This window comes from Grammomys surdaster, unplaced genomic scaffold, assembly GCF_004785775.1.
Source record: "Grammomys surdaster isolate TR1022 unplaced genomic scaffold, NIH_TR_1.0 396, whole genome shotgun sequence".
NCBI lineage: Eukaryota > Metazoa > Chordata > Mammalia > Rodentia > Muridae > Grammomys > Grammomys surdaster.
In genome coordinates, this window is record NW_021604815.1 from 516,222 (window position 1) to 539,898 (window position 23,677).

General features: G+C 52.1%; 2 protein-coding genes across 16 annotated transcripts in view; both read right to left on the minus strand.

Moving 5' to 3' along the window:
* Window positions 1–13,063, minus strand: part of Arhgef1 (Rho guanine nucleotide exchange factor 1) — a 21,055-nt gene extending 7,992 nt beyond the window's left edge. For 3 of the 14 annotated variants that reach the window (XM_028781290.1, XM_028781287.1, XM_028781285.1), the window contains exons 1-13: window positions 12,927–13,018; window positions 8,248–8,289; window positions 8,066–8,146; window positions 7,579–7,692; window positions 3,613–3,711; window positions 3,463–3,505; window positions 3,026–3,272; window positions 2,686–2,715; window positions 2,396–2,495; window positions 2,167–2,263; window positions 2,053–2,088; window positions 1,637–1,777; window positions 577–682 (exon numbers count right to left, since the gene is read on the minus strand). In XM_028781290.1, coding sequence (XP_028637123.1) covers window positions 577–682; window positions 1,637–1,777; window positions 2,053–2,088; window positions 2,167–2,263; window positions 2,396–2,495; window positions 2,686–2,715; window positions 3,026–3,272; window positions 3,463–3,505; window positions 3,613–3,711; window positions 7,579–7,692; window positions 8,066–8,146; window positions 8,248–8,271 — 1,118 coding nt within the window. In that variant the 5' untranslated portion in view covers window positions 8,272–8,289; window positions 12,927–13,018. Of the gene's footprint in view, window positions 1–576; window positions 683–1,636; window positions 1,778–2,052; window positions 2,089–2,166; window positions 2,264–2,395; window positions 2,496–2,685; window positions 2,716–3,025; window positions 3,273–3,462; window positions 3,506–3,612; window positions 3,712–7,578; window positions 7,693–8,065; window positions 8,147–8,247; window positions 8,290–11,534; window positions 11,962–12,926 lie in introns of those variants that run through there. The other 11 variants (XM_028781298.1, XM_028781292.1, XM_028781296.1 and 8 more) reach the window with 8 other exon arrangements.
* A 1,130-nt stretch (window positions 13,064–14,193) lies between these two features.
* Window positions 14,194–18,641, minus strand: Cd79a (CD79a molecule). Of its 2 annotated transcripts, none has more exons than XM_028781337.1 (5): window positions 18,517–18,641; window positions 16,800–17,072; window positions 16,475–16,593; window positions 14,770–14,838; window positions 14,194–14,639 (listed from the first exon to the last, which is right to left on the minus strand). In XM_028781337.1, exons 1-5 carry the CDS (start codon window positions 18,584–18,586, stop codon window positions 14,526–14,528), a joined length of 645 nt encoding a protein of 214 aa, XP_028637170.1. In that variant the 5' UTR covers window positions 18,587–18,641; the 3' UTR covers window positions 14,194–14,525. The 2 variants fall into 2 exon arrangements, with proteins under 2 accessions (XP_028637170.1, XP_028637169.1); XM_028781336.1 differs by having other exon boundaries at window positions 16,779–17,072; window positions 18,517–18,640.
* Between the last annotated feature and the right edge of the window lie 5,036 nt (window positions 18,642–23,677).

Sequence of the window (23,677 nt, forward strand, 5' to 3'; positions counted from 1 at the left end):
AGGAGGGGGAGGAGGAGGAGAGGAGGGGGAGTAGGGGGAGAGGAGGAAGAAGAGGAGGGGGGAGGAGGAGGGGGGAAAGAAGGGGGGAGAGGAGGAGGAGGAGGGGGAGAGGAGGAGGAGGGGGGAGAGGAGGGGAAGGAGGGGGAGAGGAGGAGGGGGAGAGGAGGGAGGAGTGGAGGAGGGAGGAGAGGAGGAGGCAGGAGAAGAGGAGGGAGGAGAGGAGGAAGAGGAGGAAGGGGAGAGGAGGGGGGAGGAGAGGAGGAGGGAGAGGAGGGAGGAGTAGAGCAGGGAGGAGAGGAGGAGGGGGAGGTAGAGGAGGAAGGGGAGATGAGGAGGAGAGGAGGAGGGGAAGAGGAGGAGGGAGGAGAAGAAGAGGGGGAAGAAGAGGTGGAGGGGAAGGGGATGGGAGAGGATGGAAGAGGATGGAAGAAGCCCAGACACAGGCAGAAAAGGGCGATTCAGCAGCAGAGATGACTGGGACAGGCAGTGCAAACTGCAGCAGCAATCCCAAGCACCCTCCCTGGGCCCTCTATGCTGCCCTGTCTGCCCAGGCCCTCCCAGCACCACAGCAGACACCTCTCAGTCTCGCCGCTGTCCTCCGTGCTCTCTGGAGGCACCAGGGGCTCCAGGCTTGTAGGGCCCTGTTGGGGTGTATCCCCTGGCTCCTGCGGGGTATCTACACCTATGGATAGAGGGGTGTGGGTGAGGGGAAGAGAGCTGGTTGGAAGGCCTCTGATCTGGAGTTCTACCCTGTATCTGTCTCAGTCTCCCTGACCTGTGCACAGAGGGAGGGCTGGAAGACACTCAGTGCCTGGCAGTTAACCACCGACTCATTCAGTATTCAGTGTCAGGGGACAGAAACATGTTCAGACCTCAGAACACTGGATGGGAGAGCACCAGAAGAAGGGGGTGTTGTCACAGAACTAACAGAGTCCTCCCGCCTGAGGCAGGAGGGGACTGGAGGCTGACAGTCCTCTGTCCCCATAGCCTTAAGGGAAACAGACAGACCCACTGAGAGGTGAGTGAGTCCAGAAAGGGATGTGGCTTCCAGAGCACAGCACAAGTAAGCTGAAGGAGGGACCTGAACCCAGCTTACACAAGCTTCCGGGATCTAAGGGCTAAGAGAAGAGACCTGTAGCTCTTAGGAGAATGACATAGTCAACTCATGGGGCTTTGGGTTCACTATTCAAGATGACATAAGAACGTCATGTGGACATTCCTCACTGAGATTCCAGGAAGTGAGTCCCAGGGACTGTTGGAAACAGTTGGATTATAGGTCAGGAGGGATAAGCTCATCAGTATGGCCTAGAGTGCAGCAGTGGGGGTTACAGAGGTAGCTTGGTGGGCAGAGAGCTCACCTACCAAGTGTGAAGAGGAGAGTTCCAACCCCCAGGGCTAAAACCAAAGCCCCAGATAAGAACAACACAAGAAACCTAGTTCAGGGATGAGGAGACATGACACCAACACAGAGGTCAGAGCCCAAAGGGTAAACTGAAGCAGGAGGCAATTACTACTCCTGACCAAGAGCTAGAAAAGATGCTGGGAACAAAGGAGAGATCTCAATGGGACAGGCACTTTCATCTGAGTATGGGCTGAGGGGCTTGTGGTGTTCCTGTCCCAATTTAGAAATGCTTACCTGGTTCCCGGGAGTCAAGGCTGTCTGTAGACAGAGGGTGCAGGGAGACTCCTGGGTTGTCCTGCCCGGGAGTCCCAACAGTCCTGTCCCGAGAAGACATACCCAGGCCTCCCTTGCGATCTGCAGGGCCTGGCTTCTCTGCTGGAAAGACAAAGAAGAGCGGGGGAAAAAGGGAAATAAAACAGGCTTCTAGTCTCACCTGCTACTGCACCCAGGGAACTACGACCCTGTGCTCTTAGCTTTCTTCCACAGCAGGCCCCTCCTCCAGTGCTCAGTTTTCTACATACTGTTCACGTCTCCCTCAGACCCAGGGGCCCGGACTCCTAACCCTCCTCCCTCAGACTCCAGCCCTCCTCCCTCAGACTCCAGCCCTCCTCCCTAGTCCTGGATGGATACCCTAGCTACAGGTTCATTACCATCAGCCTCGACCTTCAGATGTCGACAATCCGGAGCTGAAACAAAAGAGTGGGACAGTGATCTTGGGTGGCTGGGATCCACAGGGTGGGCAAGGCTGAGGCTAGCCCTCTTACCAGATGGCTCTCCCCGGTTCCAACGGGCAGGATCTAGGATACTGCTCAGCCCTTTCTTTGTCTTGGGGGGCTCGTCTGACCGCCGATTCCCCATCACCTGTGGGAAGATGTCGGAAAGGAAGGCTATCGTTTCCAAAATGACATAAAGTGGAAAGTGACTGCAGGCACCCAGGCTCTCGGCCTCCCAGGTGACTCTTAGAGAGGACAGGGCCAGACTTGACCTCAGCACCTTTTTCCGGAAGAAGTTCCTCCCTGACTTCTTGTCCCCACTCTTGGTCCGGACCCCAAGGTGGCGCATATACAGGCTGATGGCGGTGACCACAGCAGCACTGAGGGAGGGGACAGTGAAGTGAGGGCCCACCTAGGGCAGATACAGTCCCCCCCCAACCCCTCAACCACTTCCTGTGGTTAGAGAAAAGGGTGGCTCCCAAGTCAGGAGCGAGGTGCCGCTCTGAGGAGGCCACGCCCTCCTCTGGCCCAGACCACGCCTTTCCCTCGCAGCCCTCCCACGGTCATCACCTTTTCTCTTCATCTGTAGAGATGGTATGTCTGAAAGAAAGAAATTCACAGTGAAACCACAAAAGCTGGCTTCCCTGTCCACTGAGGCTCTCTTCCGGGCTGAGATCTCTCAGTAAGCAAGGTAAGCAGGAGGAAAAGAGGCCTCAGAAGGTCCACTCCTGAGAGGACACAAGTGCTAGATCCAAACACATGACCACGGACAAGACCCAGAAACTTCAATGGGACCCCAAAGTTATTAGAGATAGGCGGAGTTAAACTCATGACGGGTTAAGAACACAAACAGTAAGACTGACACCGAGGGGGACCCACAACTGGAGCCTGATTCCCATAACCCACTCACTGGATTTCCTCTAGGTGGGAGAGCAGCCGCTCTGCAACATGCCGCTCCCGGGCCTCATAGTTGCTTCGGTCTTTCCCAATCCAGGGCTCTAGCAGACTCAGCTCCTGCTCCCAGGGCGTCATGCCCATGAGCCGCTTGGAGCGGAAGTCCTCGAGCTGACGGCTCACGGCTGCCTGCTGGCTCTGTACCACCTCTTGTATGAACCGCCTCTGGACATCCTCAGAGATGAGGTCGGGCCGCGTACGATCTACAGACGCGCATGCAGAGGCTGGGCGCCACATCCCAGGGGGCCTGGCTCCCAACCTACTCGTCACTGTCCCCACCCATGAATTCCAGCATTTTCCTGGGCTGCCACCACCAAGAATGAATGACCGAATCATGGCTTTTGTCCCAAGAGGCTTGTCCCTCCCTTATCCCCAGACTCCTCTTCTTCTTACCAAGTTCAAAAGCCACATTGGGAGGGACCGGCACCCGAAGAACCTGCTCGGGGGAGACAGGAGTGAGGTGGCAGGAGATGTACCTCCAGAGGCTTTGGTGGGAAGGGTCTGAGGGAGGACACTGGGGAGGACAGCTGGAAGGTGTCTCACCGCAGTCTTCTCCAGGAAACTGTGATAGAAGTCGAGGAAGGCCTTCTTGGCTTCTTTGGGGCCCAGTGAGCTTAGCATGTCTGCATGCAGGCAGCAGAGCTGGGGACACACAGAGCGGGACTCTTTCTCCCGGCCCCAACCGCCACACTCCCTCTTTGGATAGCCTCAGCGGCTCTGTGACCACTGTGTGACTGTGGGGTTCAGACATGACTTCCTCTGTGAAGCATACTCTGACCTCTAGCCCAGCGGTCCAGGCTGCTCTCCCAAGACTCCCCAGGGTCACTGCTAAGACACTTTCTTATCCCTTTACAAGTTTACTACTAGCTATCTCTACTAGCTATTCTGAGGATTCCGGGTACACCAGAGGCAATTTAGGAACCTGTTCTATCACTGAGACCACCATTACCACCATTTTGTAGGTGTGAACCATGAACCCAGGCGGTGCGTGACTACAATGCCATCACTTTCCAGGTAGAAGCAGGATCAGGAGTTCAAGGTCAGCCTTGAATACTTGTGAGTGTGAGGCCAAGCTAGGCTATATGAGACCCTGACTGCTTCTAAAAAGAAGGGCATAGAATTGGGAGTTCAAAGCTAGCTGAGTGCCTTAGCACCGGCCTGCAGTCCCGGCCCTGGGGACTTCAGGCAGGAAGACCAGGAAGGAGTTCAAAGTCCTTGTCTCAAAAAACAAAACACCATCAAAAGGAAAGACAGAAGACCGTTTAAGCTGCACGGTCAAAGGATCGCAGGTTCAAGGGCAGCCCTGGGCAACTTAGAGAGCTTATCTCAAAATACAAGGTAAAGCCAGCACTGCCGGTACCTCCCAATGCTCGGAAGGGGAAGCAGGAGGGCCACTGTGAGTTCATGGCTCCATATAAGACCATCTTTGGAGAGGCCAGAGAATGGTTACGAGGGTAATTCAGAAGGAAAGCAGAGGCATCTCCAGCTCTGATGGAAAAACCAGGCCCAGCAGCCTGTGCCTATGGACCTTGGGGGCGGGTTCCTGGAGCTTGCTCCCAGCAGACTTGCCAATCAGATGAGCTCCCTGATCATGAGACCCTGTCTCAAAAATAAGGTGGGACCAGAGAGACGGCTTAGCTCTGCCTACTACCAGGCCTGACAACTGGCATTCAATCCCTGGGAAGTACATGATGGAAAGAGAGAACTGACTCCTAGGGGGTGTCCTGACCTTCACACATATGCTACGGCATGCATGTATGCACACACAGGCATCCACACACGTGTCCGTACACAAAATAAATTAAAAATTTAGTAAGAACAATTTTAAAAAGAGCTGGGGTGTAGTGGTGCATGATTTTAATTCTAACATTTGGGAGTCAGAAGCAGGTAGATCACTATAATCTCAAAGCTAGACTGGTCTACACAGTGAGTTCCAGGACAGCCAGTGAGTACTACATAATAGAGACCCTATCTCCAAGAAATTAATTAATTAATTAATTAAAAAAGGGAAAAGAAAATAAGTCAGAAAGAGATCAAAGCATGCCGGGCAGTGGTGGCGCACGCCTTTAATCCCAGCACTTGGGAGGCAGAGGCAGGTGGATTTCTGAGTTCGAGGCTAGCCTGGTCTACAGAGTGAGTTCCAAGACAGCCCAGGCTATACAGAGAAACCCTGTCTCAAAAAACCAAAAAAAAAAAAAAAAAAAAATGAGGGAGAGAGAGAGAGAGAGAGAGATTAGAGCAGACACCCAATGTTGTCCACTGGCTTAAACACACGATGCATATGTACACATACATTCACATACCCAAATGAACACACATATACCACATAATACACACACAAGAAAAATAACGAGAGTTTGGGAGGTACCTCGGTGCTGGAGTGTTGCCTAGCACGGCTAAGGCCCTGAGTTCAATCCTCAGTACCAACAACGAATAAACATGCCCGCTCAGTGTCACATGGTAAAGCCAGGCTCAAGCGTAGGCAGCTGTCTCTGGCTATCTACAAACACCACGAACAACCTGCCTAGGCTGCAGGGCAGTGAGGGACAGTAGACGGGCAGGCAAGTGGGGCTTGCTCACTCTTGCCAGGCGTCTCCTAAGGTTGCCTGTGTGCCAGCCTTTGGTGGGTGATGCTGGGGACACTGACGGGCTCCCACAGCTGCCGCCTGGTAAGGGACACGTCCTCACTCGTGCTTGAGGATACTCCTGTGCAGGCAGACCTTTTCTTTTTCTTTTGGTCTTTGGTTTTTTGAGACAGGGTTTTTCAGTGTAGCAGTGGTTGTCTGGAACTCACTCTGTAGACCAGGCTGGCCTCTGCCTTCCGAGTGCTGGGACTAACTGCTCCACCACTGACTGGTGGCAGAACATTTTATATTTACTGGTTTCAGCATATCCATGTATGTCAGTTCTTCTCATCCTCTGCCTCAGTCTCTAGCTTTCTACCTTATTTTCTTTCTCCTTTTTAAATTTTATTCTTAATTTTATTGATTGACTGACTGATTGATTGGAAACAGGATCTCTCTATTATGTAGCACTCACTGACTGTCTTAGAACTTACTGTGTAGACCAGGCTAGCTTCCCATTCCCCATTCCCACAATATGGCGGATGAGGACGCTGCATCAAGGGCAACTCCCACGATGCCAGAAGCCATCTGGGTCAAACAGAGTGCATCCAATAGTGCTTAAGTAAGGGCTAGGATGGGAAACTTCTGAGCTCCAACGCTTAGGCAAGGACAGCATCTCTGTACCTGGGGAGAGACAGCTTCTTTTCCCAAGAATACAGAGGGAGAGATAGTATCCATTTCTCAATTTTCCACCAGTTCCTAAAGTTTTATGTCAGGACAACTAGTCTCAGCCTTCCAGTTCATGCTTTTTTCTTGAGGTAAGGTCTCATGTAGCCCAGGCTGGCCTCAAACTTGCTAAGTAGCTGAGGCTCCTCCTCTGCTACTGGGATCACACGCCTAAAGAACTACGCTCCTGGACTTGCTGGGCGCTGGGATCACAGGCCTGGAGCACTATGCTCCTGGACTTGCTGAGTGCTGGGATCACATGCCTGGAGCACTACGCTCCTGGACTTGCTGGGCGCTGGGATCACACACCTGGAGCACTATGCTCCTGGACTTGCTAGGCATATCTTCTACTGACTGAGTTCTGGCCCCAGCCCTCCTGTGCCCATCTTTCTTCACCCCTGGGTGTCCCTGCCCGTGATTTCGTTTATTCTCCCAGTTTTCTGGGTCAGGGGGATCCTCTGTGTATTTTCAAGCAGTGCAGGACCCTTGGATATCCCGGGCTGAGTAGTTTGTGCTGGGTGGTATCGAGTCTCCTTAGGAAGAGGCCTGACCCCCTATGCTCTGACCTAATAACCCCCCCACCCCCACCTACCCACCCTCCCCAGCCAGTGCTATGGCTTCTTGTTAAATCAGGGACTGGGGTTTCTACCCTATTGGGGTTTTTACTCTATAGGTGCTTCTGGACCACACAGTTCTATATCTGTGTCTCCCAGATGTCTCCTGCCTGGCCCTGAAAGTTTCTTTTGTTTGAGGTCAAGTCTTGCCATGTAGCCTTAGCTGACTATGAAGATGTAGCTATCCTCCTGCCTCAGGCTCTAATTTGCTAGGATCACAGGTGTATATGATCGTGCCAGGCTCAGGAAGTTTCTAGGTTAGCAACCACAAGGGGTTTGTCTTGGTTATTTGGATCAAGGTCTGAGAGTTCTCTAAGTCTGAGCTGGCTAAGGGGACCAAGTTCTGGACTGGTGACACCTGCTGAGAAGGCCTTGCTGCCACCTCCCAACCCTCCCCACCACCAAGGACAGCTAGGTGAGGGACAGTGTTACCAGTTGGAGATGCTGGAAAAGGGCAGGACATGGCAGCTGTCGGCATGCTGGGTTCTGTTTTATGTATACCTTGTCTGGGGTCCTATTCCTAAAACTCATGCTGTGTTCTGGATTTTCCAGACCTCTTAGTTGCCCAGCCTCATTCCTCCTCTGCCCCTCCTGTGTATCCTCACCAGTGGTCCTGGCTCGAACTGCAGGGCCACGTGCTGCAGGAGGGCCATGAGGTGGGCTGGGCGTCGCTTCACTTGCTCCAGGCTCTGGAACTGGCTGTTTTGATCTTCTGAGTTCTGGAGGGCGGGAGACAAGGGAGCTGAGTGCCATGGGGAAAGATGGGACATCCTGGGCTTGCCCTAGCCAGTCGCTTGCACCTCTCCATGGTTTCATGACAGGGAAACAGGAGTGGATGTGCCTGTGCTACAACCCAGACAGTAAGGGCAAGTAGTTGGGAAGAAGGGATCAGACTTGATGTTACTGAGAAGGGATGTTGAGTCAAACGGGGGAGGGGCAGTGATAAGCTGGGGTTAGAAGGAGACAGGTGGGAGACTATGGTGGACAGTGACACTCGGTATGGGGTGGGAGATGACAATGTGAGCAGAGAGAACACATCCCAGGAGGGAGAACTGGGCCCCGGAGAACACTTTCCCACCCCACCCTGCTCACCGCCTCCAGCTCATTCTCAAAATCCTCGTCCTCCGCCCCAATGATGATGGACACCAGGCCAGACCGCGGAGGCCCTGGGGCCTGCAAGGGGAGATATGACTTCAATCCACAGGGCTCCCTACCTCACAGAGCACCAGAGCTCCCTCACCTTGGCTCAGATCTTCTCCCAGCAGCGTACTCACCGCCCCTCCGGGGACTTCTCCCATCTCCAGGACTCCACCGGGCTGCGGAGAGGAGGAGCAGTTAGGGGCGGGGAGGAAGTGCCCGAGGCTGGGCAGTTACTCACAGATTCCTGGCCCAGGTGCGGAAGGTGAGTAAACACCCCCCAACCCCCAGCCTCTAAGCTCAATGGAGCCTCTGTGTGGCGACAAAGAGCTCTTCACAGCCCAGCTGAGGCCGAGTGACCGAGGGGGGTGGGGGGAGCTGGAGCCCAGGAGCATGGGTCCATGGGTGGGCTGGGTGGCTGTGGGTAAAACCACTAATTTGGGTCACTAAAGAAGGAAGGGCCAGGGGCCCAGAGGGCTGGCTGGTCCTCAAGGGGGGAGGACTTTGGAACAAGCAAAATGAAAAGAATAGTCCTTAAGGAGGAGGTAGGAAGGATACTGGGGTGGGGGGAGGGTGACATGCTCTGATCTGTGGCAGGCCTGGGCCAGGACGTTGCCTCTGAACCCACCAGCCCCGTTTCCTGTGACAGGAAATGTCAATGGTGAACCCCCAACCTCCAGCTCCCTCTATACGAGAAAACAAAACCGAGTCCCTCTCAGCCAGGCACCTTGAGCTCTAGGGCCTGGTGGTTCCCTACAGTTCCCAGCTTTTGCAGCTATGGTCCCAGAGAAAGGACGGATGGGGTGGGGCTCAACAGCCCACTCTCAGGTGTGTGCCATCCACCTTCAAGCTGCAGCGGTTGTGGTCCCTGGAACCTGGGACTCCACCTCTCCTCCCAGACCCATCTCCTTCCAATCCCTTCTGCTGGCCCCTCCTCTGCCTCCCTAACTCTCCTCCCCCATCTCGGGACAGCTGTCCTTCCACAGCTGTGCTGGTTCTGTCCATCTCCTCGATGTGTCTTGTCTCTCCCCATCCCATCTTCCCTCTACTCTCCCCTTTCAGCAGCATCTTCCAGACCCTAACTAGTCTGACTAACGCTGTGTGGATCAGTGTCAGGAGGGAAGGGATGGTGGAAAGAGCGTGGGGTGGACCAGTAGGGGGCGGGTCCCCACACCCCAAAGCTATTTATAACTCTGGCTGCCTGAGACCCGCCCTTCTCCCTCTTCCAGGAGCCTCCTCCCTAGCACTCAATGAGCCGTTGCTAGGAATCTGATTTCTGAACAAAGATGCTTTCTGGAGTGTCCAGAAGTCATGGTTGGGGGTTCCCCTAAGCAGGCACCATTTGTATTCTTTCTCAGAAGCTGTATCTGTCCACCATAAAAGCTCAGGTTAATTTCAAGATATGAACACTGTTGAGTATTTAATAAATAAACTTGCAAATCAATACAGTAAAGTAATAGCGGTTATTATGAGAGAGAAAGATACGTAGTACTTAAGATTTGTTCTGGGTGTATCAACTCGGTTTTTGCTTTTCGTTTCTCTAGTCAGGATCTCACTCTGTAGACTGGCCTCAAGCTTGAAGCCATCCTTGAGTCTTGGCCTCTCAAGTTCTGGTATTACTGGAGGGAAGCACTGTGCCTAGTGCCATCAGCTCCCCCACCACAAGTACTCATGTACACTCACTCATTCCCTGAGAAACATGAGGCCTTCAAAGACCACACGTGCCAGCCAGACCTTCTAGGCTAGAAGCCATGACCACAGACCAGGAACTCCCATGCTCATCTCAGTGAGCAGTAAATATGGGGTCACCTGAGAGACCCCAAAGGAGCCAAAGAGGGCTTGGGGGTATAGCTCAATGACAGAATGCTTGTCTGTCATGTAAGAGGCCTTGAGTTATACTCTGAGCAGTACCAAACAAAGCAATCAGATTAACCAAAAAGAGAAAACATTTCTCTTAGACCCACACCCATCTTCTTTCTTTTTAAGACAGGAGACAGGGTTTAATCTGTGTAGTCCTGGCTATCCTGGAACTATGTAGAGCAGGCCAGCCTTGAACTCAGAGAGAACGGCTTGCCTCCTCCTCCCCAGTGCGGGAATCAAAGGCATGTGCCACCACCGCACACACCATTCAAAATGGCCCCCTTAACTCTCATGCTTAAGTCTTTATTAACTCACCCCCCACCCAAAAAAAGAGAACCCAAGGAAGGTATGAAATTTGAACCAATGCTCACCAGAAGACTCTGGTTCTTACACAGTTAGCATGCATTCTCTCTGTATTCCCTAACACACTAATAAGGAATCATAGCTAACACGTCACGTGTTTTCAGTATGTGCCAGGCATAGCAAAGATGGCACACACATGCTTAGGTTCTACGCAGGGTTCAGGGTCTGTCTATAGATGTTAACAAATTTAATCCTCTTACTGACCCAATGAGGCCAGCATTATCTGGGTTGGATTTAAGGGAGATTTGTTTGTATTATTCTTGTTGCGGTTTTACAGAGGGGGAAATTGAGGCATGGCTTATAAGAGTCAGAGCCAGGATTCAGGTTCAGGCAGTCTGGCTCCACAGTTTAAACATTCAGCACACAACAATGCTTTGAGGTACTCCCCCCCCCCACACACACACGTTGATCTTAGGATACTAAAATGTGCATCTATGCTCTGAGATACATCAGGTCTGACGGTGCCTGGAAAAGTCATGTGGCTGCCGTGACCTCAGCAGTCACCCAGGATGGACCCAGCAGCTCCAGAAACCTGGGCTCAAAGAGGATTTGAAAATTAGTATAGGTAAAGCTGGCAAAAACGAAGCAACTGACAAAGTCCACTACTGTCCGGCAGAGGGAGCATTTTGCACTTGAGGCTCTGGAGGTGGGGCGGATGGGGGAAGTCAGGGCAGGTTTAGGTTTATGCAGTGGAGGGGGTCCTGTATAAGTAAGCACATAAAGACGCCTGCGTCCTACGGGCTCAACGTTCAACAGGCCCTTGGACTGGATTATTCAGGTCTCCAAGAACTTCTAGGAGCCTGGAAAAAAACTACAAGAGGACCCTGGAATGTATGCAACCCCACATTCTATTTGATACATAGTGGGCCTCGAGAATCCAGAGAGATGGTGATTCTAAAGGCAAAACGAAATGGTTTATGGGACCTCCATAGTGGTGGGTTCTGTAGGGGCCTGCCTTGATCTGTGAGAAGCCTATGTTTATGTTAAAAGCCGGGTCTCCGTGAAAGGCTTCCTGAAACCTGGAAGGTATGTAAGATCTTATTGAGCTATGTAACGTGGCGAGTCTTCACGAGCCCTAAATCTTACACGGGACGTGGCTGATCTACACGGGCGCTCAGTAATTCTGCAACTGTGGCAGTGTGGGTGGCAGGGAAGACATGTGGGGTCAGGTTTCACGGCAGCCAAAGGCTGCCTATCTCACCTGTCGGATGGGAAGAGAAGCAAGCAAGCCACTGCAGCCTCAGGAACCGAAGCCTCCGCGCTCGAGCTCCGGGTTCCCCCACCCGCGCCGCAGAGTCGCTCTAGCCGAGCCAGAGGCCGCCTTTGCGTCCAGCTCCACTCCTCCCTCCGGCCGCTCTAGCCCGCCTCCTATCACTCTCCGGCCTCGGCAACTCCACTCCTCCTGCCGGCTGGTCTATCACTACACGGCGCCACGCTGGCCCGATAGGGCCGCTCTGGTCTGCTTCGGAGGACTCTCGTTTCCGTATTTCGACTGCCCCTGTCACTCTCCCGGACCCCGCCCACTTTGCAGGACTGGTGGCTGGTTCCAGCGCCTGGTTAAGGCTCAATCTCGGAGAAACTTCAAGTCGCTCAGGTCCTAAGTACCTATCAGAACCTCGCATGGGCTCGTCCCACCTTGTCTACCTCCCTAACTCAGACCTATTAAATTCCAAATGCTTGTATACCGACTCCCTCTGTCACCACTGTCAACTCCTCCCGCTGTAATTGGAAAGAAAAACAAAACAAAACCAGAAACCCCCACATGGACACAGAAAACCAAACCATAACACAAAACACCCATGCTCTTGAGCATGTATCTCCTCCTGACAGACTAACCTGCAAAAAAGCAAGGACTTCCCTTTAGGCCTCAGTCTTCCCATCTGTTCATTGAGGATATGTTTCCGGTTCTCTCCCCTACAGCCAACTCCCAGAGTATAATTAATAACACACAGGGGTTAAAAAAGAGCTTCCTGAGACGTTTTTGAACGCTCTGTAACTCTCGGCTTCAGAATGGTCTGCAGAGACTCTTGCTTATTCTAACTAGCTCTAAGCAAGCATTCATGATTGCAGGGACAGTGCTTTACAGGAAACAGCTTCGAGTTCAAGTCCCAGCTGCTATGTCCCTACAAGGCAGTCCGACTCCCTGGGCCTCAGTTTCCCTGCTGATAAATGGGTGTTATCGTTCTGCGCTGAAAAACAGTTTTGGGAGCCTGGATCTCTATCTACTGTACACTTGACAAATTCTCATATTTCTCTCTCTCTCTCTCTCTCTCTCTCTCTCTCTCTCTCTCTCTCTCTCTCTCTCTCTCTCTCTCTCTCTCTCTCTCTCTCTGTTTTGCTTTTCCTTCTGAGGCAGGGTCACGCTAGGTCGCCCAAGCTGACCTCGAACTCATGGCAATCCTCCTGTCTCTGCTTCCCAACTTCTGGGATGGCGCCGGGTTTTCTCTTTGCTCTCTTTGACAGATGAGAAAACCGAGGCCAGAGAAAGGCGACCGCAGGCGCTCCCGGGGAGGCCCTCAGCGCCCGGTCCCCTCCCTGCTCCTCCCCCGGCGGCGGAGGGGGAGGAGGCCGGGCGGGGCCAGGGACAGTGTACCTGGTGTCCGCGCGGGGAGGTGACCGGCGGGGCGCCCGAGGTCAGGCTCGGCGATCCCGGGCCCGGTGTCCCGACTCCGGCTTCCTGGCTCCGGCGGGCAGGAAGTCGGGGCGTTTTTCCGGAGCCCCCGCCCGCCGCCCCTCCCCGCTTCCTGCCCGCGCCCCATGCCCGCCCGGCACCTCGGCTTCCTTCCCTTTCTCGCCGCCCGCGCGGCTCCTCCTTTCCCCGCGGGCGCGGCCCCACCCGGCCCCGCCCGGCTCCCCTTCGCCTTTGTCCGCCTCTGCCGGCCTCTCTGCTGCTGCCCAGCTCCTGCCCTGACCCTTCCTCTCGTTTTCTCTTAGTTTGTAGCCCAGGCTAGCCTCGAACTCGCGGTGTAGAGCGAGCTGGCCTCGAACTCACAGAGATGTGTCTGCCTCTGCCTCGGGAGTACAGAGACTAAAGTTAAAGGTGTGCACCACCACCCTGCTCTCTTTTTCAAAGCTCGCCCGCCAGCGAGTCCCGATTGTGTCTACAATGGCAGGCCCATCCAGCACTCTTCGCTCTCTGACCTCTGCAGCGTCACCCTTCTGCAGCTCCTCTGTGCCTCGATCGCTTTGGGTCCTTTTCTTGCTGCTGGCTCTGCCTCTGCTGGCCTCCTCTGAGATTTCAGTCTTTGTCCTTTCCCCAATTGTTGTTATCCCCCGGGCTCAGGCCAGCCAGTTTGTGTCTGTTTCTTCTTTTGACTTCTATCTCTGCATCCTTGTCTCTGGGGATTCCCCTGAGTCTCCTCCTTGCCTCCCTGTCCTTTAACAACCTTTCTGAGTCCGCTCTTCTCATCCCAATAGAGAGCTGTCTGTCACCCCCAGGTTCTTGACAGAAACTCACTAAATCTGCCTATGCAAGTGAACCCATGAGGGAATTAGGTCCCACTCCAAGGAAATAATACCGTGTGTTCTCAGAGCGTAAATATGGGTAAAAATTTGGTAACACCCGGGGCTGGTTCCCCCTTTGCTTAGGGATATGCGGAGAGTGAGGCCCTATAAAGGAGATAAACCAGTATTGGGGTAGGGACTTCCCCAAGAGACTTCCTGTTATTTTGGGGTGGGGATGGAGGGTTGTGGAGGACAAACAGCAAGGACTGTCTGGTCCCAGATCTCAGAAGTGGGCAGGTGAGAACTTGGGTCCAGAATCCCAGGTCTGATGGAGGAGGGGACTTGGGTTTTCTGTTCCTGGTTCCTGGCAGTGTTGAACAGCAGTCTACATGAGATCCATGACTCCTGCCAAGGGCTGCTTTGGGAAGGATTTATTATCACTTAAGTGGCCATGACAGATCTGGGAGGAGGGGGGTGACACTAACGAGGCTGCTGTAATCAGCTCCCCTAGAGGCAGCGATTAAGGGCTCATTACCCACTAGCGAGGGAACCCTACGTGGGGAAGGACAAGATTAGGTGGGAGAATAGGGCGGGGTAGCCTGGAGGCAAGGATGGGACACTTCAGAGGGACAAGCACTGGGAAGGGGGGACCCTAGGGAAAGATCAGAGAGCAGGGATGCTGAGTTGGGCATATGGCAGGTAGGGGACAGCACAGCAGGACTGGGAGGGGAAGGGTGGGGGGTGTCAGTCATGGCTTCTCCAGCTGGACATCTCCAATGTGGAGGCTGCCCACGTCCTGGTAGGTGCCCTGGAGTCCCCTGGAGATGTCCTCATACATAGAGCAGTCATCAAGGTTCAGGCCCTGCAGGGGACAGAGAGAGGAGACGTCAGTACCATGACAGCTGTGGCCCCTGCCCCCAGTCCACCCCAGGGCAGGACCCAAGGCAGACACCAACCCCATGCACCTGAAGTCGGATGCATTCAATGCTTACCTCATACAGATTTTCGTCTTCGTAGTCATCTGGCATGTCCACTCCAAACTTTTCATTTTGCCACCGCTTCTACAGAAGGGGAGGAGGTAGAAAGGGCGTTTAGCAAGGAGGGAGCGGAAGGGTTTATAGACCCTCTCCAACTAGCAAGTGCTTTATCAGACAAAGCAAGGGACGCCTCCCCCCTGCCACATATTGGGAGATTCTGTTCTCTACCCCTGACTCCTCTCCTCCTCCTCCTCTCCCTCCTCCTCCTCTTCCTCCTCCTCCTTCTTCTTCTTTTTTAAAGATGTATTTATTTTATGTATATAAGTATAATTACAGCTGTCTTCAGACATACCAGAAGAGGGCATCAGATCCCATTACAGATGGTTGTGAGCCACCATGTGGTTGCTGGGAATTGAACTCAGGACCTCTGGAAGAGCAGTCAGTGCTCTCAACTGCTGAGCCATCTCCCCAGCCCCCTCTCTTTCTTCTTATGGGCCTCAAACTTTGAGCAATCTTCCTGCCTCACCTTCAAGTGGACTTGCCATTACACTCCACCGACACTCAGGATTTCTCTCTAGCAAGAACTACCTGGGAACTCAGTGTGGACCAGGCTGGCTTTGAACTCCAGAGAGATCTGCCTGCCTCTGCCTCTCGCGTTCTGCTAGGATCAGAGCTGGGCACTGCCACCATGCTGACTCTCTACTATTCAATGGCAGGTAGAACAGCGAGGAGGGAGGAGTGTTGAACATCTGTAATTCCAGTGCAATTCCTCCTCCTGAGGCAGGAGGATTGTGAATTCCAGACCAATATGATCTATATAGTGAGTTCCAGCCCAGCCTGGACTACTTAGCAAGATGCTGTCTTACCTTCCCCTCAGAAAAACAAAAAAAGACAAAACAACAAACAAAAACAAAACAAACAAAAAGCAAGACAAAAACCAAAATAAAACAAAACTGGTGGTGACACACGCCTATAATTTCAGTGCTTGAAAGATAAAGACAAATCAGGCCAGCCATGGAGATATAACAAGTTTGAGGCTAGCCTAGACTAAAATCTACCAAAAAAAAAAAAAAAAAAGTGAAAGCAAAGAAAGTCCAGGAGATAGCTCAAGCTGGTAAAGTACATGAATTTGGTCTGGGGCAATCCCACAGTGGAAGGAAAGAGTCAACTCTGGAAATTGTTCTCTGACCTTCTCACTCACTGATAAGGTATAAAGACAGCACAAGGTACTGTTGGCACACACCTTTGATCCCAGCACTTGGGAGGCAGAGGCAGGTGGATCTCTGTGAGTTTGAGGCTAGCCTGGTCTACAGAGTGAGTTCTAGGACAGCCAGCTCTACACAGAGAGACCCAGTCTTAGGGAGAAAAAAAGAAAAAGAAAGGCAGAAGGCAGGCATGGTGGCATACACCTTTAATCCCAGCTAAGGAGAAGCAGGGCCTCTGAGAGGACACACCTTCTTTCCTTGTCTTGGCTGCATTTGCAGGGGACTCCCTTTGGTGGGCCAGGAGGACAATGAGAGGGTATCTATGAGGGCCAGTGGGGACTTGCTGACCCTCCTCGAGCTCAGTGTCACTGGAAATCCTTTTGGTGGTTATTCCCAGCCTCCCAAACTTTGAAGGAAGAACCTCGGAAGTCAGAGGACCAGTTGGACACTGGAAGTCACAGTCCAGGTCCACGTAAGCCAAGATGACTTGAGGATGTCACTCTGGGAAGACTCACCCTGAATAGCAGCAGTGTCCCTGGCACCACTGCACAGAACAGCAAGATGATCCCTTCTGCCGTGATGATGCGGTTCTTGGTGCCTTCCCCCATGTCCAGGAAGGGCCTAGGGACTGGCTCTGTGAAGACAGGGTGCTGTTCAGAGTTCTGGTATCCCTTCCCCTCCCAGCTGTGTCCTTTGTCAAGTCGGGGAGCACTTGCGTTACTGGTTACAGGTCCAGGAGGGAGGACCAAGCTCTGCTCCCAGTGTTCTGGATGAAATGGGGAACAGAGAACCCAAGGGTCAGCGCCACCCCCTACTCACTGCGCACTCGGAGGTAAGTACCGCAGGAACGTTTCGATATGTCGTTTTCTGTCACTTGGCACCAGTACAAGCCCCTGTGGCTCTTGTTTACTTCAGAGAAGATCAACTCTCCTGTGCGACCCAGGCCAGGACCCAGTGACACTGGGGGCCATGTGTTGTTGGACTGAAGGCTGAACCACCATGTGATATTAGGGTTCTTGCCATTGTTTTCACAGATGAGGCGGGCCTCCTCGCCAAAGTTCACCGTCAGGGATGGTGGACCACTTTCTACCTGCAGGGCCTGGTATCCAGTACCTGTGGAGAGATGAGAGGAGACAAATGAGCCTAGAGATGGAGATGATTCCCCAGCCCAGACCCCTTTCCACCAGAACCCTCAGGAGTGGAGCTGTACTGATTGCTAATGGTACCTAGAAAAAGAGTTGATGCCAGGAGACACACCCTATGGCCTCTTTCTTCCATTTCCCCTTTGCATTTTAATGCTCTCCACCCCCCCCCAAACCAGTCCAGAGACTCTCTCATGATGACCTTCCCATTGGTCCCCATTCTTCACAACTCTTAGGGGTGTGAAGGTGGGGCACACCTTAGGCCCAGAGTGGGCGGGTCTCAGCAGTACCCAGCCTATTGGAAAAGGTACTAGAGCCCAGTTCCTACCTCCCTGAATCTGGCCTTGGCTTTTTTTGTTTTTTTTTTTGTGCCTAGGCTGTTTTTCATATCTGTAATTTAAGTGTGGCAACCTGAGTAGTGGCACACGCCTTTAATCCCAGCACTCAGGAGAGAGAGTCAGGCAGATCTCTGTGAGTTTGAGGCCTGCCTGGTCTAACCAGGGCAGCCAGGGTGGCACAGAGAAACACTGTCTGGAAAACCAAAACAACAAAATAAAGAAACCAGTGTTTCTGGCACTGGGACTGAGTTCTGTCTGGGGCATCAGAGGAGGCTCAGAGAAAGGAGGGTAGACTGGTGGCTATGGTGTCTGCTCTTGTGTTTATCTCGAACCACTCCCCCCTCCCACCTCTGTTCTCAGCCTCCCCCAGCACCGCACTGGCTTGTTGCTCCTTTTGTGGACATAACAGGAAAGAGGAAGGTTGGAAGTGAGGAAGAAAGAAAGGGAGGGGAAAGAGGCCCTAGCAAGTTCCTGGTCACGGGCTTAAGACTCAAACAGCAGGATTATAACCCCTGGTCCTAAGACCTTCCCCTCTGAAAACCTAGGTTAGTGTGGACACATTTGGGTGGGGGAGGGGGATGGAACACCGGAGGAAGTGTGAACCCCAGATGTAGGCAGAGGGAAAAACAAGCACCATTTTCCTCACTGACACCCTTTGGTACCTTGGTGTCCTGATGTTCAATCAACACTTACCTCAGTTCCTCATTCTGACTTGTGGAGCTGAGGTCGTGTGTTGTGGGGCAAGGTCGTTTGGGTCCTAACAGTGGTCTTACTCAAGCCTCTTCCAGCCTGTAGCTTGGTACAGAAGGTTTTCCCTGATCCCTTCCCCCTACTCCTTTTCTTTTTGGGACAGGTAATCAGTAATTTGCCCAGGTTGGCCTAGATAGAACTCATTATGTAGCCCAGGCTGGCCTGCCTCCAACGCAGTATTCCTCCCTCCTCAGTTTCCTAGAGTTCTGGCGTTAAGAGATGCGTTGCTATGCATTATCCTGTCTGGCCATCTCTGGCTCCACTCTGCACCTCTCCTGTCAGCACCCTCCCCGACCCCTCCCTGCACCTTCCCTTTGGCCACATTACCCAGGCAGGCTTCGGAGAAGAGGAGGAGGAGGAGAGGCAGGGCTCGGAGGACTTCTAGACCCCCTGGCATCGTCTCCCAGTGAGTCGGTGAGTCTGGGTGACCCTAGCCTTGAGGTACCAGATTCCACTCCAAACTCCGCCTCACTTCCTGTTCGGCCCTGCCGGAGATGGGCTCCAGTGGCCCTTACTCCTGGCTCTTTATTTGCCATATGGTGTCAGCCCTGAGAGAGGAACTGCCCTGCACCTGGGCTGGCCACAATTCCCTCGAGTCTCTAGTGCGTGGGGTCGGGGAGAGGTTGGTTCAAGGCCTGGTTCATCACCCATGAACCCGGGAAAGGATCCTGGCGAGCCAAGGATTTGGGTGCCCGAGACAACTTTGGCTCGGGCTCTCACTCATGTCGGGCAAAACTCATCATCCCATCCGCCATTTTCTCTCTAGCCCCATCCCTTTTCTCTTTTTTTCTTCATTTTTTTTTTTTTGGAACAGGGTTTCATATAGCCTGGGTTGGCCTTTGAGGTCACTATGCAGGGGAAGAGGGTCCTTTGCTTATTGTCACCTTTATTATTTTTACTTGAAGCTTTATTTAATGTATATGAGTGTTTGCTTACATGTATGCATGTGTACCGTATGCGTGTGTGCCTGGTACTTGCGGAGGCCAGAAGAGGGCTACAGATCCCGAGGAAATAGCGTTATAAGTTGTCATGTGGGTGCTGGGAATTAAACCCTGGTTCTCTGCAAGAGCAGCCGGTGCCCCTAACTACTGAGCCAATCCCCCAGCCTCTGAAAATGTTCTTGAAGTCCTGGTCCTCTTGTCTCTGCCTTCTTCTGTGTATTGTGATTACAGATGTACTCCACCATGCCGAGCAAACTTTCTCTTTCAGTGTAAGAGATGACACACCCACCGGGCAGTGGTGGCGGATGCCTTTAATCCCAGCACTTGGGAGGCAGAGGCAGGTGGATTTCTGAGTTCGAGCCCAGCCTGGTCTACAGAGTGAGTTCCAGGACAGCCAGGGCGACACAGAGAAACCCTGTCTCGAAAAACCAAAAAAAAAAAAAAAAAAAGAGAGAGAGCGATGACACCCGGGGTCTCATGCGTTCTAGGTGACTGCTCTGCTGCTCAACGAGATACTCTCACCTTGAAGTTCTTTTATATCCTCTCAATAGGGCAGAGACCACCCTCCACTTGATAGAGAGGAAACTGAGGTGCAGTGAGGGGGAGTAGTCACTTGCCCAGTGCTGTACGTCTATGAGGCTGACATGTGGTGGCTCATGCCTCTGATTCTAGATTTTGGAAGGCTCAGAATAATGAATCAAGAGGCTAGCCTGGGCTACATAAGAAACTGGCAGATTATGGAGCAAGGGGAAGGGACGACAGTGAGGTCACAGGCCAGCCAGTTTGGCCAGTGTATTAAGCTCTGGGTTCAGTGAGGAGAACCTCATTTTTTGTTTTCTTTTAGAGGTGAGGAATTAGCTGGGGCAGTGGTGGTACATGACTTTAATCCCAGCACTCCAGAGGCAGACACAGGCGGATCTGAGTTCAAGGACAGCCTGGTCTTCAGAGCGATTTCCAAGACAACCAGGGCTACACAAGGAAAACCCTGTCTCAAAAAAATGCAGGCATACATTTTTTGCAACCTACTTTTAATAAGGGTTCAACCTCTCCCCTTGCCCACTACCCTGCAGAGGTAGTGAAAGAGAAAAGTTATTAGGATATGGGGGACCTGCTCAGGATTAGTTCTTTGGGGCCGAGCTCGATCTTCTTTGGCAGCAGTTCAGTCCCGTAGCAAACACAAATACGACTCAGCAGCTGCAGACAGTCCTCTAGGCAGGCAGGCAGCAGACACGAACCAGCAGTCACAGTCCAGTCCTTTCAGCAAGCAGACACCAGGCAGCCATAGCTGAATCCTGAAGAAACTGCCAGGCTCATCAACAGGCCTAAGACAAGGCAGTGGAAACAGCAAGCTGCTGCAGGACCTCACGAGCAGTTCTTGGGCAAGTTTCTCTTAATGGCAGAGTTACCACAAGTTGAGCTCAACAACACTGTGTTAGGTGAACTAATACAGGTGTGTAGTTAGCGAAGAATAACGAGGCAGAGCAAACCAAGGCTCAGTGCTCGTCTCCCACTGTCTCTGGGTCATATTTATACCCCTTCATCACGGGTCCTTCCACATGTTTGTTATAGCCAAATGTCCTTTCACCTGTGTCTGCTTCAGGAAACCAGTCTTTCCCTTGTTTGCTTTAGCAAGACATCCTTTCACCTGTGTGCCCCAACAAAACGCCATCTGACATAACTGACTTTCCGAAGAACCAGTTTAGACTTCACAAAAAGAAAAAAGGGGGACGGGGGGTGGGTGGGGATGGGGGGGACGAGGAATTGGATGGCTCAGTGGTTAAGACCACTTGTTTTTCTTGATGAGGAACTAGGTTTAAGTCTTATCATTCACATGGTGGTTCACAAACATGCATATAAACACTAAATAAATCTTAAAAAAAAATTACAAGCATTGTAAACATTTCTTTAAAGCCAGATAGTGTTGGCGCACACCTTTTATCCCAGCACCAGCACTCAGAGGCAGAGGCAGGCGGATCTCTGTGAGTTCAAGGCCAGACTGATGGTCTACAGAGGGAGTTCCTGGACAGCCAAGGCTACACAGAAAAATCCTGTCATGAAAAACAAAACAAGAACATGAAAGGAGCGGGGTCAGGGGGTGGGAGTGAGGAGAACGAGAAAGACATTTGAGGTTTGCCTTCAGCCTGTACAAGTTCTGTATACCGGTGAGAGCAAGCACACAGGTACGTACACACACAAGTAAATAAAAAGAAAACATCAGATGGATATGGTGGCCTACTCCTGTCATCCCCAGATGACCCTTGTTTGATCATCAGCACCTGTATAGCAGCTCCCAGCTAACTCCAGGTCCAGTGGTTCTGACACCCTTTTCTTGCCTCTTTGGCACCAGGCATGCGCACGGTGCACAGATGATGCAGTTGAATCATTTTTCTCTTTTTCGTTTTTTTTGAGACAGGGTTTCTCTGTGTAGCCCTGGCTGTCCTGGAACTCACTGTGTAGACCAGGCTAGCCTCGAACTCACAGTGATCTGCCTGCCTCTCCCTCCCAAGTGCTAGGATTAAAGGTCTGTGTGCCACTATGCCTGGCAGTTGACTTGTTTTCCAAAGGCAAAATGTTACTGTATGCTGCTTGGGGACAAAGGCCTGTGGTAGAGATGAATGTGCACAGCACATCATGCTTACCTCCTGGGCAAGAGGACTGGGTGGGGCTGGGGAAGGACACAGCTGGATTCAGCCACCTTAAAAAAAAAAAAAAAAAGGCTGGGTAGTGTTGATGTGGGCTTTTAAATTCAGCAGAGGCAGGCAGGATTTGAGGCCAGCCTGGTCTACAGAGTGAATTCCAGGACAGCCATGGCTACACAGAGAAACTGTCTCAAAACAAAACAAACAAAAAGTTTCATTTTATGTGCCTGGGTGTTTTACCTGCACGTATGGCGTCAGATCCACCTGGACTTAGAGACATCATACAGATGAAGGGTACCAGGGACCTCTGGAAGAGCAGCAGGTGGGTTTTTATGTTTTGGGTTTTTGAGACATTGTTTCCCTGTGTAGCCCTGGCTGTCCTGGAACTCACTTGGAAGACTAGGCTGGCCTAAAATTCAGAGGTCGGCCTGTGTCGGCCTCCAAGTGCTGGGATTAAAGGCATGTGTCACCATGGTCCCTTGTGGCAGGTCCATCTCCCCAGGCCCTTATTTTGACTTTGTAGTGGTTGTGTGTGTCTTTACTCCTTTTTATGTTTGGTTCTGTGCTGAGGATGGAACTCTGGACTCCTGTACCAGACAAGAGGTCTGCTACTGAGTTACAATAGATTTTTGTTTTTTTGCATAACACCCCCCCCCCCTTTTGACACAGAGCTCTGGCTAGATCTCCCTATGTAGACCAGACTGGCCTTGAACTTTCGATTCTCCTCTTTGCTTCCCAATATTGTAGGTGTATTCTGCCATCCCGGACTCCCCTGTATTATTCCTTTTAAGCTGGGCGTTTTAAAAATTTACTACTTAATCGTGGATACGTGTGTGGCTCTGCACGTGGGTATGTGCACCTGAGTGAAGTGTTCGAGGCCAGAGGCATTGCATTCCCTAGATCTGGAGTTACAGCGGAGTCACATGAATACTGTGAGCGAACGCAGCTCTCCTGGAAGAACAAGTATTCTTAAACCCTGGAGCCATCTTCCCAGGCATGGGCGGAGGGCTTTTGCAAGGCTGCTGTAAGTACTGTTTTGCATGCCTGGAATATTTCATTAATTTAAAAATAGGGCAAGCAGCTAGACTTAGTGGTGGCTGATTGTAATTCCAACACTCTGAAAGTGGAGGCACGGGGTCCAGGAGTTCAAGATCATTCTAGGATACACAGTAAGTTAAGAAACATTACAACTATTCCATGGCTTCAAGATTGGGAGATCTTTCTTGCACCTCAGTTCAGCTGACTGGTCCTATGAACTTATTTAGGCACGAACCCCCTTTTATGAGCTTGTTGTTAGTATCACTAAATGCAGTTGGCAGTTTTGAAGAGATCAGTGCCACTTCTGCCCCAGTGTTGAGTAGGTGCCTGTTCATACAGGACAGCTGATCTTGAGCCCAGCAATTCCTCAGAAACAGAAAAGCTGGAATTATCTTGTCCAGCAGTAGCTAGCAGCTGCCCCCCAGTGGCTGAACAGCAAAGCAGCAGCTAGGCCTTCTTGGCCAGGCATATCCACTGTCATGGGCTCAGCTGAACCAAACGCACCCATGCCCACAGAATAGGATCAGACTGGGCCAGCCTGGGCTTCTTTTGCGAGGTTAAGGTGCCTGAGGCTGACTGCACCAACAGTGGCCATGTGATTCTCACAGCTCTAGAGCATTCAGCAAACCACCAGGTGCCTTTTCAAATGCTTCAGAGGATTGCTGGGCAAGGAAAACATCTGCAAACTGCTTGGAAAGCACTTCAGTAGGAGAGGCAGCAATACCCTTGTAGAGTCACCAGCCACTTCCGTTAAGGACTAACAAGGGTTCTTCTGGGAGCCAGTTTTAACCAGCATCAACCTGTTACCAATGGGGAAACAAGGAGTAGACAGGGCCCTCCCTCAAGGTAGAGCAGATATAGGCCCGGCTG

What these genes read in the sequence shown, in the direction of transcription:
- Cd79a (XM_028781336.1), bottom strand. Translation starts at nt 18,586, where the DNA reads ATGCCAGGGGGTCTAGAAGTCCTCCGAGCCCTGCCTCTCCTCCTCCTC. An exon ending in TACTTACCTCCGAGTGCGCA is followed by an intron (nt 16,594 to 16,778) that starts GTGAGTAGGGGG and finishes CTGTCTTCACAG; the next exon opens with AGCCAGTCCCTAGGCCCTTC. An exon ending in GGACACTGCTGCTATTCAGG is followed by an intron (nt 14,839 to 16,474) that starts GTGAGTCTTCCC and finishes CCCCTTCTGTAG; the next exon opens with AAGCGGTGGCAAAATGAAAA.